The 17501-nt window shown below is 50.6% G+C and overlaps 1 protein-coding gene across 2 annotated transcripts in view; it reads right to left on the bottom strand.

The window, feature by feature from the left end:
* Nucleotides 1–17501, bottom strand: part of SPTB (spectrin, beta, erythrocytic) — a 77562-nt gene that overhangs the window by 44544 nt on the left and 15517 nt on the right. For both annotated transcript variants that reach the window (XM_011949766.1, XM_011949767.1), the window contains exons 2-13: nucleotides 12996–13147; nucleotides 11662–11835; nucleotides 10620–10711; nucleotides 10147–10227; nucleotides 9678–9793; nucleotides 9150–9262; nucleotides 8138–8325; nucleotides 6117–6234; nucleotides 4651–4809; nucleotides 3131–3433; nucleotides 2260–2410; nucleotides 787–1657 (exon numbers count right to left, since the gene is read on the bottom strand). In XM_011949766.1, the coding sequence (XP_011805156.1) occupies nucleotides 787–1657; nucleotides 2260–2410; nucleotides 3131–3433; nucleotides 4651–4809; nucleotides 6117–6234; nucleotides 8138–8325; nucleotides 9150–9262; nucleotides 9678–9793; nucleotides 10147–10227; nucleotides 10620–10711; nucleotides 11662–11835; nucleotides 12996–13147 (2518 nt within the window). The remainder of the gene's footprint in view (nucleotides 1–786; nucleotides 1658–2259; nucleotides 2411–3130; nucleotides 3434–4650; nucleotides 4810–6116; nucleotides 6235–8137; nucleotides 8326–9149; nucleotides 9263–9677; nucleotides 9794–10146; nucleotides 10228–10619; nucleotides 10712–11661; nucleotides 11836–12995; nucleotides 13148–17501) is intronic.

Genomic DNA, 17501 nt, shown 5'->3' with positions numbered 1-17501 from the left:
TTTCTGGCTGTTGCTTTTGGACTCTGAGTCCAATGCCTTGACATCTTGATCCGAAAGATACCCTTTCCAGTCAGGTGCTCCATTCCTGGGTAAGATAAGGAAAAGCTGCTGGGGTGGTGGTTGGGGGGAATTTGTGGTTCCGAAGGCTGATCCTTCAAGGGTAAGAGCCCAGGATTCTCCAGCATCAGTGCAGCACCACCTTGGCACTGCTCCAGAGAGTGGCCTCTCCTCCTCCTGACTCCCTGAGTTCTGTGCTTCGGCTGCTGAGATGCCTCACAGACTGGGGCATGCCTCACCATCTGGGGTACTGATGAAATCAGAACACCAGGGGTGAAAGTGACCTTGCAGACAGGGGGTTTGCAAACTCTCTCTGTGGCCCTTCAGAGTCCCCTGGCTTAAGGAATGCCACAAAAAGCTAGATCTAGCAGAGTCCTGGCCTCTCAACCTCCTTCTCCAGAGTAGCTCCATTTTTCCTCTGTGTGACCTAGGGGTTCCATACACAATTCATCTGAGCAAAGATTGCTATCGTTGAAAAGTAATTGAATAACTGGACTAGAGAAATTCCCTTTGTTTGAGGAACGCAAGGCCCCAGTGGGTGAAGTACTCCAGACCACAAAGCCAGAATAGAACTTGTGACTCCCAATGCCAGGACTTTGCAACAAAGGGCATCCCAGGGCCTCTCAAAGAGACCTTTGCTGATCCAGAGCAGACCTTTACCAAACTAGGTGGGAGATGGTGCCCAGACCTGGGTACAGGGAGGTGAGGAAAAGATGAGTTAACTCTGACCTGTGCTGCACCACCTCCAGGTCCTCCAGGGTATCTGGCATTTCCATCTCGGCCAGCCACTTCTCCTTCTCGCCCATCCACAGCTCACAGGCATCTGTCTCCCCAAACACTGTGTACAGGTCCAGGGCTTCCTGCAGCCTCTGTTGACGCAGGTCTGCCTGGGCCACCACCTGTTGGTAGAGCTCCCGCAGGGCCTGCAGCCGATGGGTCACGTCTGGGGAATCCCGAAACTCTTCAGGGAATCCCTGGGCCTGCTGCTCCAGGTGCTCCATCACCCCACGGCTCTCCTCCAGCTCCTCCAGGAAGTCCTTGTGCTTTTTCCCCAGGGCCCGCGTGGCCCCTTCATCCTGCCCTACATCTTCACCAGAGAGCAGCCGGTGGGCGTCTTGCAGCCAAGCCTTCAGGTCATCCGCATCGCCCTGGAACTGGAAAAAGTTCTCAGCATCCTGGAGGTTCTTCTTGCGGAAGGCAGCCAGCTCCTTCAGCTGGTTCCACTGAGCCGACACCTCCTTGATGCGGGCTTCGATCTGCGGGTGCCCAAACTGCTTGCGCGCAACCATGCCATGAGCTTCCTGGAAGATCTGCTCCAAGTGGGCATCCAGCCCACGGAGCTCGTCCTCAAAAGCCTTGTGCTTGCGCTGTAGGATGAGCACACTGGTCAGGTCTTTGCCACAGTCCAGGGAAGAATAGATCTGCTCCTTCTCCTTGATCCAGCTCTCGGCCTCATCCATCTCCCAGAAGAACTTCCAGAGTCGTTTAGACTGTTCCAGTTGGGCCTTCCGCCCAGCTGCCATGTTGCTCAGCTCCTCAAAGCACTGCTCCAGGTGGCTGATGCGGTCCTGGATGACCTGGGGGTCACAAGGCTGGTACCCTGGAAGAAATAGGGGGAAGAAGGACAAAGTGGGAGATGAGCTTCATTTATGGGCACGCTTCAGATGAGCTGCCAGGTTGGAACTACACAAACCTGAAGCTGCCATGTCACTGGGGCTTTGGGGTTGGGTGCAGGGGGATCCCAGTTGCTCAGAGGGTGGACAGATTCTTTATAATTATTTCCCACTGAACTTCAGGGTTAAGGAAGATAAAAAGTGGGGTTAGTTCTTAATAGAAATGTACAACATAAAATTATTTTTAAAATTAATTTTAAAAAATTTTCAAGGTCATTCTTGAAAGAGGCAATGAGGTCTCTTATTTAAAACAAGAATCTGGAAACCTAAATTGTCTCAGCCATGACTTGAACTAGCAAGGAGAATGAAGGACAGATGATGGCTCCTTGGTGATTATAGGTTATTGAAGAAGTTGTCGGCTCTCTAGAGAGTCTGACTGTTCCTCAAGCTTCTTTCTCGGACCATTACTTGATGAAAGAAACAGAACTTTAAAGTTGGTTCCAGGAGATTTATCCAAGTTGGGGTGTTAGGCCAGAGGATGAGGCTCTGGCATCGGAAGCCTTAACAGGGGAGACAGACTTGGTCTCACCTTTCCCCTCAGTGAACTTCAGGGTGGCTGCAGTGATGGCCTTCACTTTGTCCCCTTGGATGGCAATGTCAGCTTCCATCAACTTGTGCTTCTGTAGCAGGTCTTCAACCTCCAACAAGTGCTTCCCAAACTCGGCAGACAAGAGGTGAACCTGGCAAAGAGAACAGCAGAAGGGAAATGAGGAGAAACGAAGAGACCTACACATTAGGAGAAGAGACCCCCTGCAAAGGGCATGTCCCTGGTGTCTGAGCAAGGGTGAGCCTAATGCAGCCAGAAAAGGGCTGCTGCTGATGACGGAAGAAGCTCCAGATGGGGAGTGCCTACTGGGGGTGCCGATCAGCATCATCCATGGAACATCTTACAGATGCTCAAGGCCCACACTCATCTACTGCATCGGTCTCAGGGTTGGGTCCTGGCCATGTGTATTTTCACAAAGCTCCAGGGGCAGTCTGATGTGTGTCCTCAGCTGAGACTCACTATGGCAGAGAGAGAGGAGAGGTTGCCCTTACGCTGGGAGGTCTGGATTCTAACCAGAGTCAAATTGTAATTACTAAGAGCCTGATTCTCCAGGTTCCTGATTAATGTATGTCTCTTCAAGGCCCTGCAGGTTGGCACCGGTGCTGCCACAAACCCAAGATTTCTCGATCACCAGGGTACCATGGACCTGGGCTGGTATCACCTGCTGGAGCAGAGTGGACCAAGAGGCACAGAGGCAAGTGCAGCTAGACACTCTGCTGCCTCAGTTTCTCTATTTTGACTCAGATATATGACTGGCTGGGAGGTGTCTAAGGAAGCCTATGCTAACTGCAGGGCCCCTGAGACCCAATGTGAGTGCTGCAGGGCATGGCAGGAGGTGGCCCCCAGGGCCCACCTTGATCTCGTCCATCCAGTCAATGCTGTGCAGCATGTCCTGGAAGAGCTTCTGCAGTGCCAGGGTGGTCTCAAGCCTCTGGCGCCGGGACCGCAGCAGCTCCTGCAGGTAGCTCCACAGGCGCAGGATATTGTCCTTGCGGGCCGTGATGCGCTTCTGGTCATGGTAGTTCTCCTTCTCCAGCTCCTGAGCCAGGTCCTCCAGGGCTCTCACCCGCTCCTCATAGGCAGCCGTGTCAGTCTCGATGGCCTCGTGCTTCTTCTTGGCAGCCTCCACAGCTGCCAGGTCATACCCGAAGTTATCCTGCCCCATGGGAGAAAAACAGGCAGCTCAGTCAGACACCCCGGGGCTCATCCCCAAATGCAGGGAAAGGGTGAGTCCCTTCAGAACCAGTGTTAGACGGGAAAGCACATTCCCAAGAACTCCGCCTTCCTTTCGCAGCTGTCTTATCAGACCCAAATTCCAAAAAGTCATGTCTTACAAGAGCCTCTAAGAGAAGTTCATGGTTTTTTTTTTTTTTTTCAGATGGAGTTTCACTCTTGTTTGCCCAGGCTGGAGTGCAATGGCATGATCACAGCTCACCGCAACCTCCACCTCCCAGGTTCAAGCGATTCTCCCGCCCCAGCCTCCTTAGTAGCTGGGATTACAGGCATGTACCACCACGCCCGGCCAATTTTGTATTTTTAGTAGAGACAGGGTTTCTCCATGTTGGTCAGGCTGGTCTCGAACTCCTGACCTCAGGTGATCTGCCCGCCTCCGCCTCCCAATGTGCTGGGATTACAGGCGTGAGCCACCGCGCCCGGCAAGAAGTTCGTGATTTCACTCCCTGTGCTACCCGTGAGGGAGATGCAGTCTGTGTGTTACTAATGGAGCCCCTTGGTGGCCTGCTGGCCCTCCCCACCCTGCCTTGAGTGGACCTGTTGGATTTGGGGCAGGAAGGGGCTGCTTCTCACTCAGAAACCATGCACCAACAAACAGATGGTTTATTCACACGCTCTCTGGGGTGCGCATACTCTCTCCAGTGCTCTCAGAATACTTGTTGCCCCTTTTTGGAAAGAATCTACTTTGATTCCAAGTTTTAAGTGAGAGGGAACAGATGCTCTGATGAAGAATCAGCCCTGGGGTCCATTCTTAGCTAGAATAATGTCACAGCACCAGAGGCCAGAGTCCAAAAGGCATGGCCGACACAGACAAGGTGCAGTCTGTGATTTTACCATATCCCCTGAGAACCACGATTTAACATCAACTCAAACCCCAGCTGTAGTTGATGCTACAAGCCCACAAAAGACAACTTCAGCAGCCAGTTCTAGACTCCAAGGCTCTTTCCTAAAAATGAGATTTAATAAATCCTGGAGAGTTCCTCCCCAGATGCAAATCTTGATCCACTAGATCATGGGTGAGCTGGGATGCAAGGCACAAGGAGAGGCTGTGAGAAGCCAGCTTGGACTCCAGCCCAGCCAAGAGCTGGGGGCTCTGAAGAATGTCCCCTCTCCTGTCACCCAAAGCATGTCCCTCATTACCTGGGCCACAAGGCGCTGGTTTTCATTGAGCCAGGTCTCTCTCATTGCAGCCTTCCGGTCAAAGCGCCGGGCCAGTTGCTCTAGCTTCTCCTGCCGAATGAGCTCATTTCTCAGGGCCAGCTCCCGCTGATACTCAGCTTCCTCCAGGCTTTCCCAGGCCTGCACAAAGGGTAGAATGAGAATTCTTGGGGTATAGGAAAAACGCCTCAGTTTGGGGGCTCCATCTCTTTCACCCAACACTGAGCAATTTCTGGAATCGAGGTACAACCCGATGCTCTTGGGTGACGTGGTAACAGCTTAAAGATCACTAAAAGCCTTTTGGCTTTCATGTCTGGACCCATGAAAGATTCAGAGGGCACTGCTCATGAGTCTCACTTCCCTCTTCCCCTAAACCTTCCTCAGACTCTTGGCCCAAAATAATGTTTTTCACTTCTCTGAATGCTCAGTAAGTTCTTTTTTTTTTTTTTTTTTGAGACGGAGTCTCGCTCTGATGCCCAGGCTGGAGTGCAGTGGCACAGTCTCGGCTCTCCACAAGCTCTGCCTCCCGGCTCCCGGGTTCACACCATTCTCCTGCCTCAGCCTCCTGAGTAGCTGGGACTACAGGTGCCCGCCACCACGCCTGGCTAATATTTTTGTATTTTTAGTAGAGATGGGGTTTCACCATGTTAGCCAGGATGGTCTCGAGCTCCTGACCTCATGATCCGCCTGCTTCAGCTTCCAAAAGTGCTGGGATTACAGGCTTAAGCCACCGCACCCGGCTATGCTCAGTAAGTTCTTATTGACTAATGGTTACCTCCGTTCAATATGAACTGCCAGGTGGTGGTAAGCCTCCAAGCCTCTGAAATGTCATAGGCATTTTCCTTTGGTTATAAGTAGTTAATATTCCATCTTCAAAGACAAACTCAAGGTTCTTGAGTTTGTTCTATCAAGCATAGGCTGTAAAACTGACTCCAAAAAAAATGGACTAGGAGGCTGGGTGTGGTGGCTCACATGTGTAATCTCAGCACTTTGGGAGGCCAAGATGGGAGGATTGTTTGAGCTCAGTTCAAAACCAGCCTAGGCAACATCACCAGATTCTGTCTCTATAAAAAGTACAAAATTTAGCCAGGTGTGGTGGTGCACGCCTGTAGTCCCACCTACTGAGGCTGAGGTGGGAGATTCACTTGAGCCCGGGAGGGTGAGGCTGCAGTGAGCTGTGATTGTGCCACTGCACTGCCACCTGGGTGGAAGAGTGAGACCCTGTTCAGGGACTCAGGGCATCTGAACAGGAGGATTAAAGGAGGGTGGGGGAGTAGAGTCTGACCCCTCAGAACCAGGTTCAGATAACTCCCCCAAATAGTCAACATGTGGATTAATAACACCAAAGAAAGTGGCTTGGTTTAATCTGGTCCAACAACCATTCACTGTGTCCTTATCAGGAATTCAATCAATCCACCATCAATGCATAATGGAAAATGCTGTGGTACCCTGTTGATGTCAGACACTAGTTTCCCATCGTGGGGTGTGTACACTTTCTGATTGTTGGCTCTCATCCGGGACTGGATGGTAAAAAGCAGAACTTCCAGATTCCCCTTCTCTTGAAACCTGTCAAGAAAACAGAGATAGGAAGACTGGTATCTCATATCTCATGTCCAAATTTTTTTTTGCTGAAGTCAATACGGAACTGTGGCATCTTGAAACTTAGATAGCAAAGCATATTTCCCTTAAAAACACAGAAAAACTAAAGGGAATCTATAGGTCTGCTTACCTGTTAAAACATCTATCCTTCTCACCAACTAAGATCTAATAGGGGTTTGGGTCTTTACAATATAAACCAAAGAAAACACAATGGCCACCGTAGCATTTATCATTTGCTTCTACATGGGAAGCTGAGGTATTCTGGTAATTCCTGTAAATATCAAGTTTTACTGACCAATTAAAAAAAAAAACAAAACAAAAACCCTTCTCTGTTCTGCAAGTGATGAGGGCTTCTTATTAGCTCTCTGGTCAGTTTCTTATTGAGTGAGTCAATAAAACCCCAGAAGCAGCATTTTCCGTGGGAGAGCATACTACACTGAAAACAGCTTTCACCCAGGTCCTAATGAGCCAGATCTCCTGGCAAGTCCTACAGGCCAGATGCTTCCCAGAAGGCAGGAAAGGCTGGGCTCTCAGAGGATTGTAGGTGTAGGAGACAAGAATTGGTAGCAGGATTGCTGTCTAGCATGTGGGGTACAGGCTGCAGGTATCAGGTACTTCCACATTTCTGCATGTACCCAAGTGTCCCCCCATTTCTGCATCCTTGACCTGGCAGTCAAGGATCAGCTATATGCAATGTCCCCACCCTGAGCCCAGTCTAATGGATCTCAGTGCTCACAGGCACTTAAGAGAACTGTGGCCATGAAGCACTGTCTACACAGCCAAGAGATAACACCCCTGTGTGCAGTGACTGGTAGACTCATAGGGGATGCTAACTGTATTGGATTTAGGGCTTCAGAAATGGGTTGGTGTCAGACCAGAAACCAGATACTTGTTAATAGTATATCCTAGAGTCAGCATTTCACCTTTCCCCATTTCAGAGTCATGAATGGAGAGTGTGGGGGGTGGGAGGAATAGTAGGGCAGAAGGTACCACCAGTGAGCTAGAAGCCTGTTTCAGACGAGCTGGACAAGCTAATGGCAGATAAGCTGGAACGCCTTGTGTGTATGTGTGCATGTTTGTGTGTGTGTGCATGTGCACATGCATGGTTGTATATATGTGTGTGCGTTTGCACATGTGGTTGTGTGTGCATATGTACATGCATGGGTGCATAGTTGTGTGTGCATGAATGCATGTATAGTTATGTGTATGTGTATGAGTGCACGGTTGTGTGTGTATGGTTGTGTGTGCATGCATGCTCATGGGTGCACAGTTGTGTGTATGGATGGTTGTGTGTACGCAGGTATGCATGTGTGTGCACGGTTGTTTGCATGCACCTGTGTGTAAGCATATGCACACAGGCTCTGCACGCACTAGGGTAGGGCAGAGGTCCTGAGAAGCAGGCTAAGTGCTCTGTTGCTGAGCAGTGACAGATGGGAGAGGAAAAGAAGGATGAACTTGATGATTCATAAGACCCTGTGCAGAGAGCTCAGGGGCTGAGAGCACAGAGGTCATCTCATCAGAAAACGAGCCCACAGCTCAGTGGCAGACCAGTGAGGAGCTTTTCAGCCTGGATTATTCAAAGAGACTCAGAAGCCTATCATTTCCTTCCTGCTCCTCCTCAGGGATCTGGGAGGAACCACTGTCTTTGGTCATGAGTCGAGGTTTCTCATCAATGCTGGTTTCCTCTAAGCTGGTGGCTTGGGAGGAGAGTGGTAAAGAGGGGCACGAGGCAGGTGGCACATGTGCGGCTCTCTAATCTTGAGCGTGTGCCTCGTAGATGCACTTCATAAGGCCCAGAACCTGGCTCTACCTTTTGGTGGTCAGTTTCCCAGCCACTGAGGACCACCCTCCCGTGTTCCAAGGCCCTTACTTGGGTGGCTTCTCCACAGTGCGGTAGGTGCTGAAGGCCTGCAGCTGCTGCTGGACGCCCGTCAGTGAGTTAGCAAACTTGCGGCTGTTCAGAACAGTGATGGTCTGCTCGATCCAGGTGAGCAGGTCCGAGGCTAGCCCGCTGTACTTTTCAATCATCTTCTCAGTCTCAATGGCATGGTCAATAACCTAAGGAATCACCTTCTTACTTATTCTCATCAGAAGGGCAAAACCACCATTGAGGATACCAATGAGGACCACAGTCAAGGTGCCCTGAAATGGGGCTCCCACCTCCTAAGCCCCGGAGTGCTCTAGGCTGGGTTTGTTCCCTGAGCCCAAGACTGTTGGTAGAGCGGCAGGAGTGGACGGGAAGTGGGTGAAGCCCTCGTCTTGCCAATTGGCAGCGAGCTGGCCTGTTAGGGATTGGGAGCAGCTCCCCTCCCCAGTGCTAGAGAAGATTGGTAAGCTTGCTGTGCCAGGATGCCAGCCACTTGGGGGCCAGGGTTTTGTTTATTTTTAAATGTTCATGAGGAGTCAAGGGCTGCCAGCCATTGTCTTTATTAAACACGGGGCACAGAGATGAATGAGAAATGGTACCTATCCTTCAGGAGCTAAGGATCTATCTAGCAGAGGAAAGGAACCTGGCATGAGGGTCTCTACCGATGGGTGAGTTTCTGGTATACTGTGGGTGCCTAAGAGGTCGGCAATCACAATAAACAAACCACATAAAAGCCTGGAGGGTTCCTGTGGGGATGTTCATGAGACATGCGTCTCAGGTGGGCCAGGTGGACGCCAGGCACAGAGCAGCCGCCTGTGGTACCTTTCAGGACAGACCATCAACCTGCTTTGGAATTCAGCTCAGAAGCCATCAATGCTGCCAAGGGCAGCTTTAGATGAAGTTAGGGGGTAGGGGAGCTGCACTCTTCACCCTTTCTTAGATTGGAAAGGGGCCAGCTCTGTCTGGATCTGGCAAACAGGGGAAGGGTGACACTTTGGTTCCAAAACAGCTTTACCTTGCCGACACGCTTGCCCTCCACTGCCAGCACCTTCATCTTGGAGAAGTAGTGGTAAAATGCCACCACGTAGGTGATGATGGACTTCTCATCAGGGTTTTCCGTAAAGACATCTGTTCGGGGAAAGGGTGTACTCTCAGGACCAAACTGGAAGCCAGGAAAGTCAGGCTCAGAGGATTTATCCCCCCTTCCTCCAGCATGAAGTTCAGCTACAGGCATAAAGTGACAACCAACAGAGCAAGAACGGAAGAATGTGACGAAATCCATTTTAGAACCACAAATCACAAAAGAAGAAAAGAAGAAAGATCCAAAATCCATCTCCAAACAGACCAGGCAGGCATGGGAACCAGCATGGAGCAGAGAAGCAGGCCCAGAGCAGAGCCTGGCCCGGCCACTGCCCCTCACTGTGCCCACAGCTTGCCCAGCACCTGGGCTGGCCTACAGAAGTCCTGCGGCTGAGCTCCTCTAGCACAGCGAGTGCATCCCTCATTGCTGCAGCAAAGGCTGGCAGGGGTGGGTGTGGCTCACCTTCGGGGTCAAGGAGCGGGATGATGCCCAGCTGGCGCTCAGCCACATCAAATGCGTGCTCCAGGTTGTGCCGGGCATTGGAGTCCTTCAGCTTATCAAAGTCAATCAGGTCGGGCCTGGGGACAAAGCTGGACTGTGAAAAGGGAGTGGCCACAGCATCCCCACCAGCAGGGCAGCCCTAGTATGAAGCAGACACTGTGCAGAGGCAGGAGGTTTGTCGGACAAGAGGAGTGAAAGGAGGAGACGGGAGCAGAGGAGAGGGGGCAAGTGTGAGCCTCGGCACATGAGGGAAGTGGGTGGCAGACATGCTGGGATTTAAGGAAAGTGGGGGTGCTATGGGGTGCTGAAGGGGAGAGGAGAAGGAACAGCGGAGGTCACATTTCTGTGACTCCATGTTAAATGCAATGTGTCCAAATATTCCCAGGGAGGCTGTCTGAGTCAGTCCCCATGGCTGTCCCTTCCCTCTTACCGGTGCTTGTGTATCAGGGCATTAAAGGCCAACCCATCCTTCCAGCTGGAGGTAAAGTTGGTGACATTGACATGAGGGTAGCTGCATCCAAGAGAAACAGTAAGAGCTAAGAATTAGATTTTCTGTAGTCCCAAACAAGTGTACAAACTGAGGGCCAATATACCAGGAAAGAAATGGAACTGTCCTTTCTTGAGCCAGGTCACCAAGAGGGGGCAGCAGCTAAGCCACACACAGAGGCTCCCCCATCAGATGTGAACACCACACAGACCCCCCAGTCTGCCTGCAGGTAACTTTGGAAAAGAATCCTGTATTCCAGGCCTCAAAGAATCAGGTCAGGACAGACTTTGCATCAATTACAGGCAGGCAGCTGTAGTTCTGGGTGATGCTGTCTAGTGTCCCTCTGGGGATGGCAGTGCTTGTGGGGAGCAAGGGGCTGGTGGGGGATGTGCTGACAGCTGGTTCCCAGGGCATACCCTGCCGTCTTCATCTGACACCACAACAGCAACGCATCCTTGGCTGAACGTGTTTCACGACCTTCATGACTTGGGACAACAATATCCTGAATCTGAGGGTAGGAGAACAAGAGAGATTTGACGAGAATTCGCATCTGGATCTGTGCCTTCCTGCTGTCCCTGGGAGGCTCCCTCCCTTGTCCCTCTGCTGTAGCTGCCAGCCCCGCAGCAACACCACACCCTGAGGCCCTGGGCCCCAGCAGCCTGTTTCCCTGCCTCAGTTAGCCAAAATGGCACAGGGACAAGACAGCTGTAATTGGATAACTCGAATAGAATTTGGAGAATCAGTGACGAGATGCCCCGATTCCTCCGCTGGACGTGCAATGCCCCTTGAGGCTGTGGAACAACATGAATGCTGGTGAGTACTGTACTTTCTTTAGCAGCTCCTCTTGCCTTTCCATTCTCCCCAACTCTGCTGCTGTTGTTGTTCAATTTTACACATCCATGGAGAGTGAGATCAGACATCCAGGACCACTTGGTTGAGGTCTTTAGTCCGCGAGTTGTATGCTGTCTTCTTTCTCTTGCCCTCACCTCCTTGGGCAACGTTCTTTCTGTCCCCCTGTTTTCCTCCCCTTCCCCTTTCTAAATTTCCTTACAAATTATCTGGACTTTGAATTTCAGGGTGAGAAGAGAAAAGTTTCTAACTGGAAAATATACACATGGATCCTCTATACAATTTTTGCAATTTCTGAATCTAATTATTTTAAAAACCAAGAAGTTACATATGTAGGGGGAGGAGGCTAAAAAGCTAATCTTCCAGCCAGATATCAACCCAGCTACCAATTAATTTCTATCTTCTCCCTGAAAAGACTATACTACTGAGTGAGCAGCTCCCCCTGAGCTTCAATGATTTGGGGTGATACAAGCACTGTCCCACATGGAAGATTTACAGACTCCCAGAATGTGCACTAACACCCCCACTCTGTTCACCATTTTAGAAGATTCCCAGGCCCTGTGCAGCCTTGAGGGCTCCCTCGACTTCCTCTGCCCCCCAGGAACCTACCTGGAAGCGGAGGATGATGGTCCAGATGAGGCCCAGGACCAGGCGGTGGTTGCCGTCTACAACGTCGTGGGAGCCCATGTTCTCCAGGTGCACACGCTGCTCCTTGAGGAACTGGAGAGCCTTGTCCACATTCTCCAGGCAGTGGATGCGCATCTTCCCCTTGGTGGGCTTTGGCTGGGGGACAGCAGTGGCTCCCGTGGGCATGGAGGAACTGCAGTCATCCCAGAGGCCACAGCCTAGACCAGGTCTTGTCATAAGCACCCACCCTCCAACCTCTTGGCCAAACTCCAAGTCCTATGGGCATTCATTGACACTATTCAGTGCTTTCCTTTCAGCAAAGCTCAGAGATTCCCTCCAACAAGCACCCAGAGACTGGCAACCAGGCTGCATCAGTGCCCTTCCAGGGCTGAACAAAGCCCTCTGAGTGGGCGAAAAAATGGCATTTGCATAAGATAACATAACATATGGTTAACTGATCCCTTACTATGTGCCAGGCACAGTTCTAAGAACTGTTTATTGCCAGTCAGTGTTAAGAGTGACTTTTAGCTTGGTGATTGATAATGGGTTCATCCCTGCCAATTAACTTTTTCCTCTCCCCTGATGATAACTGCCTCATCTGATGGGTTCCCCATGGTAACTCTTGTGGAATTTCAATGCAGGGTGAGAGACAGAACTTCAGCATGGAGTTGAAAAGGCAACATTTCATTCAAGCCTTTTCATTCAGACTCTGAGGATCTCAGAATAACTTCACCAGGTACAGGTATCATTGCCCTCATTTTACACATGGGAGAAATGGAGGAAAAGAGGGTCCTGCCTGATAGGCCCAAGGACACAAAGCTTACTCTGTGCCAAGCAAAACATAAACCTTCATCTACTTCTCCTTTGGGGTTAACAGTATTGCTGGCGGGTTACAACTGAGACAGCCTCTAATAAATTTCCACTTGCAAGGGTGGTAAAATACACAGCAAAATGGCTTCCACACTTTCCTCTTGGTTCCAAGAGAGACGCATCTTAGCCCAATTGGGGAGACTGAGGGCCAGGCCATCACAGGCCAGCTACAGATGCCCAGAGCCCAGTGTGAAAGTCAGGAGCTCTGCATGGCTTCTGGGAGAAGCATGAAGGGGTGGGAGTGGTCAGAGGAGGCAAGAAGTTCTGGGGAGAATTCAGAGAACCCAGTCAGCCACGTGGATGCTTCCCATTCTAAGTATTAGAGCCTCCCAAAGGAGCAGAGAGAAAACTGGGAAGGCCATGAGAACTTGAGATGCCCTCAAACTATGGCTTTGCTGAAGAGGGGCCAATGGCAGCAGCCCCGGGGCCCACGTAAGGGACTTTACCAGCATCTCTCCAGAGAGCACCTCCAGCAGCTTGATGAGCATGCGCCCATCCCGCAGGTCCTTGTAGAGATCGGTGATGCGGCAGGACACTCGAGCCAGGTGCGAGTTCACCCATTTCGTGAAGGTCTTTTTCTGAACAACTTCCCGCTCATCTAGGTGGAGAGAAGAACCTTGGTGAGGTGCCTGAGGTTGGCAGGGTCCATGTGACATGGGGCCAAGGGGTTTTACCTTAAGCCCAGGGTACCCCCATGCTTGCCAGAGGAGGTCGATGTATTCATTCCACTCCCTTCCTGGGAGCATTTGCCACCAAGATGTAGCAATACCAGTCCACATGCCACCAGAACAGAGGCAATAAGGAGATCACTCCCACTGCCATTATATTCTATGCACAGTATCAGGACACTCCTAATTCAGCATCTGTTTCCCTGTATCAGTCAGATTACTCTGTACTGTTGTGCCATTGAATTCAGATTTCAATGCCAGGATTACCCATCCACCCATCAAACATTCCCTCTGCCTAGAATGCTCTCTCTGAGCCCCTCCATTCCACCCCACCTCCTTCACTTAACACTAATTCATCCTTTAAAAGCCGGTGTAAATGGCACTTGGATTGGGTCTCCCCTCCTGTGCCCTGTTCCCTGCATTTACATTTCCTCTTCTCTCCTGGATGCTCCCTGAGCCCAGGGAAATCTGTCTTGGTCACCTGTCTGTCTCCAGTGTCTGGAACCTGGCACACCATCAGTACTCCATAGCTGTATTGTGGCTGTCTGTACAAACATTGATTCTGTTCCTATTACGTGGCAGCACTGTGCTAGGCCTGAGGACACACAGAGGTAAAACAAATTTTCTGCCCTCAAGGAGTTCCTGGTAGAGGGAGGAAAATGATGAGCAAGGGAACAGGATATGTAGAATGTGTGATTCATGTGGGGGTAAGGATAGTGAAGGTTTGGGCTGAGGGCTGTCTGTGGCATTATGCTGTCTTTCTCACCCCTGGGAAGGTGACATGACATCTCCACCCTAAATCAGCATCAGCCCAAGCCAAGCCCCTGGCCCATGCTGTACCAGATCAGGTGGGGTACTTCTTAATGTCTCTGTACAAATAATGCTGATGGTCTGTCCAAGGTAGGCATGAGCATTACCTGGGGAAGCTCGGACAAGATGCTGGAGAGAGGACAGAAGACTGGGATGGCACAAAATAAAGGGAAAAGAATAGGGGAGGAGAGAGGGAGAAAAAAAAGGAAAGTAGCAGAAAAGAAGAAAAACAAGTAAGATAGAATTGAAGGTGAGAAGAGAGGAGGGAGCCCTCTCTGGATTTATGAACAGTTTGGTGGCAATTGGCTTCTGGGCACTTAGGTTTGAAGATTCAGGGCAGAAGGTGACTTGGCAGTGAGGCTGGGCCTGGAGGTTGTGGAGGATCCCTGGGGAGGGTACATGGCTGGGTGGGGGAGATAAGAGCCAGGACACACCTGGAGTCCGCGCGGTAGAAGCAGGCTGTGTGCTCGACTGAGCCTCAATCGTGAAAGGGCTGGCTTTTTAAATTATTAAATATCTGATTTAACAATAACAAAAAGAGGAGCTCAGCCAGTTCTGCCTCAAGGGTAGAATCCTGGCAGTTCCTGAGGCTTGCTGCATCAGATGTCTTCCTGTTTCATGGCTATTTTGGTATTAGGAACTCAGACCCTTGATTCTTCTGTGTACTCATAGAGCAAATGTTTACCATACAACTGTCAGGTGCCAGGCCCTGGGTGGCAGTGGGGAACTCAAGGACAAGACTGACGGTCCCTATCCTTGAGGCAGACAGACTCTATTATAAATATGACGAGGGCTTGAGTCATACATGAAGAATTCTACAGCAGCCATCTAAATAAGACTTCCAAGAAGAGGAAAATTACTACTACTGACTGTGTGAATCCTAAATACATGTAGAATTTAAACGGCACTCATTTATTCTGGGCCTCTGTGCAAAGTTTCAGCGAGAAAACTCCCCTTACCCTTTTGTCAGCAGCAAATTAAACCACTTTCCTGATTTTAAGTGCTGCTTCAGCAAAATGTAACTAAACGGGGTTTGATGTCATACTGGACAGAAAGCAGTTACGTTTATTCCGGGGCATTTTTAGATTCAACAGAGCCAGCCACAGTCCCACAGTTCTTTCCCTAGAAACCAGATCTACTCTTTAAGTAGCTAGCCCTTCAGGTCAGGTGCGGAGCCTCTGACTAAAGGGGGTGAAAATTTTAGCCCCTTTAGAGGTAGGTGTCCCCCAAAGTGAAAGTATTTCTTCCTCCTTTTCCTGTCGTTAAGAATGCAAACAATTCAGTACATGGGTGCTGAGACCTATTTATCTGTGCTTGGCAAAGGGTAAGGGAGTGCTTCTAGCTGGGACCATGGATTAATTCTAGGCCACTGGGCTGGTGCATTTATTGGTGCAGAAGTATCAGAAAGCACCCTTGGATCTCCCCAGTTTTCACCACATGAATGATGCCCCCTGGACCCTCAAACATGGGAGCCACAGGTTTTGGGCACAGGCAGGTGGCCTCCTAGCTGCTGTTTATTTGAAGGCTGGAGCGAAATCACCCAGAATCCCCAGAGCCCCAAAACGCTTTGCAATGTTGAGACACGGAAATATTTCGAGAGGCTAATGATCGGAAGGGGAGAAAAGGCCCCTGGGTGGGAGGCATTTCCATGAGCTGGCTGGCTCCAGCCGCCTGGTACTGGCGTGCTCAGCACATTCACTCCCGCACAGCCCAGACGCTCATCCCGTGCCTTCCAAGTGCAGGAGAGGCAGGTGGCCTGGAGCCAGCTAGGCTGGGAACCCCGGTAGTGTGGACAGGAAGAGAGGTGGCTGTGCACTGGGCCTGCTGTCCCCAGGGGACCCAGACCATCCTATTGGGACCCACCATGGGAAGGAGGCCTCAGCACAGCCCTGCCAGGAGCCAGGCCTTATTTCCAGAGCCCTACCCTGCCAGTGCAGGAAAGGGGGTGAGTCCACCAGCATGGACTGGTTCACAGCCTCTGCTGCCATCAAACCCGGCATCTCATTCCTTTCTGTTCCTCTTTTCTTTTCTTTTTGACAGAGTCTCGCTCCGTTGCCAGGCTGGAGTGCAGCAGCGCTATCTTGGCTCACTGCAACCTCCGCCTTCTGGGTTCAAGCGATTCTCTTACCTCAGCCTCCTGAGTAGCTGGAACTATACGCATGTGCCACCACGCCTGGTATTTTTCACCATGTTGGCCAGGATGGTCTTGATCTCTTGACCTCGTGATCCTCCTGTCTCGGCCTCTCAAAGCGCTGGGATTACAGGCGTGAGCCACTGTGCACAGCCCTCTCTTTCTTTCCCTTTCCTTTCCTTCCCAGGCTGTGGCCATTTCTTTCCCTTTTCTTTCCCTTTCCTTCCCAGGCTGTGGCCATCCTCATTCCCTGCTATGTGTTAGGCCTTTGCCTAGAAAACTCATCTTCCTCCCTGATCAGCTCTGACCCAGAATTATTATTGTCTGAGTATGGGGACTGGGTGACCTAAAACCCTTCAAAGGTTTCGTTTGAGGTCAAATACACCCATGACACTAAAACCCTCAAATATATTTATCCAGTAATAAGTGAGTTCGTACATGGAACGGGCTGGCACGGAGAAAGCTTGCCGTCATGTGAACTTTCATTGTTATCATCACTACTACTGCTGCTATTACTAGTGGGCCCTGTCCTAGGTGCTGCAGGGGCGTTGGGCAGCTCACTCTCCCCAAGGCCTTAAGATACAGTTGAGGAAACAATACTCAAACCCACCAATTAACTTCTGCAAGCACATAAGAAATAAGTGGCAGTTCACTTTAATAACACAAAAGCCATCACAGGGTAATGCTGAATTCCATATCAGATACATGACACATATGGTCAATGCTCGAGGGTTCTCAGAAGAAAGAAGTCATTTCCGATTGGAGTGGTCGAGGGGGGACCTGGTGAAGAAAGCCACTTTGGATTGTCAGAAGGGGAGGGGAGCCAGTGAGACAGAATGAGTCCAAGCAGACAGGTATAAAAAGCCAAAGCTAGGCCGGGCGCGGTGGCTCATGCTTATAATCCCAGCATTTTGGGAGACTGAGGCAGGTGGATCACCTGAGGTCAGGAGTTTGAGACCAGCCTGGCCAACATGATGAAACCTCATCTCTACTAAAAATACAAAAAATTAGCCAGGAGTGGTGGCAAGCACCTGTAATCTCAGCTACTCAGGAGGCTGAGGCAGGAGAATCATTTGATTCAGCCTCCAAGATCCTGCCATTGCACTCCAGCCTGGGCAACAAGAGTGAAACGTCATCTCAAAAAAAAAAAAAAAAAAAAAAAAAAGTGGCCAAAGCTTATTCAGGGGCTAGGGCTAGGGAATAACAATGCTTAGACAGGTTAGAGAAAAGCAGGTTTTTGGTTTATTTATTCATTTATTTTGAGACGGAGTCTCGCTCTGTCGCCCAGGCTGGAGTACAGTGGTGCGATCTCGGCTCACTGCAACCTCTGCCTCCTGGGTTCA

Source organism: Colobus angolensis, unplaced genomic scaffold (assembly GCF_000951035.1).
Source record: "Colobus angolensis palliatus isolate OR3802 unplaced genomic scaffold, Cang.pa_1.0 Scaffold3, whole genome shotgun sequence".
NCBI lineage: Eukaryota > Metazoa > Chordata > Mammalia > Primates > Cercopithecidae > Colobus > Colobus angolensis.
Note: the sequence above shows the minus strand (reverse complement) of the source record. Positions and strands in the feature narration are given on the sequence as shown.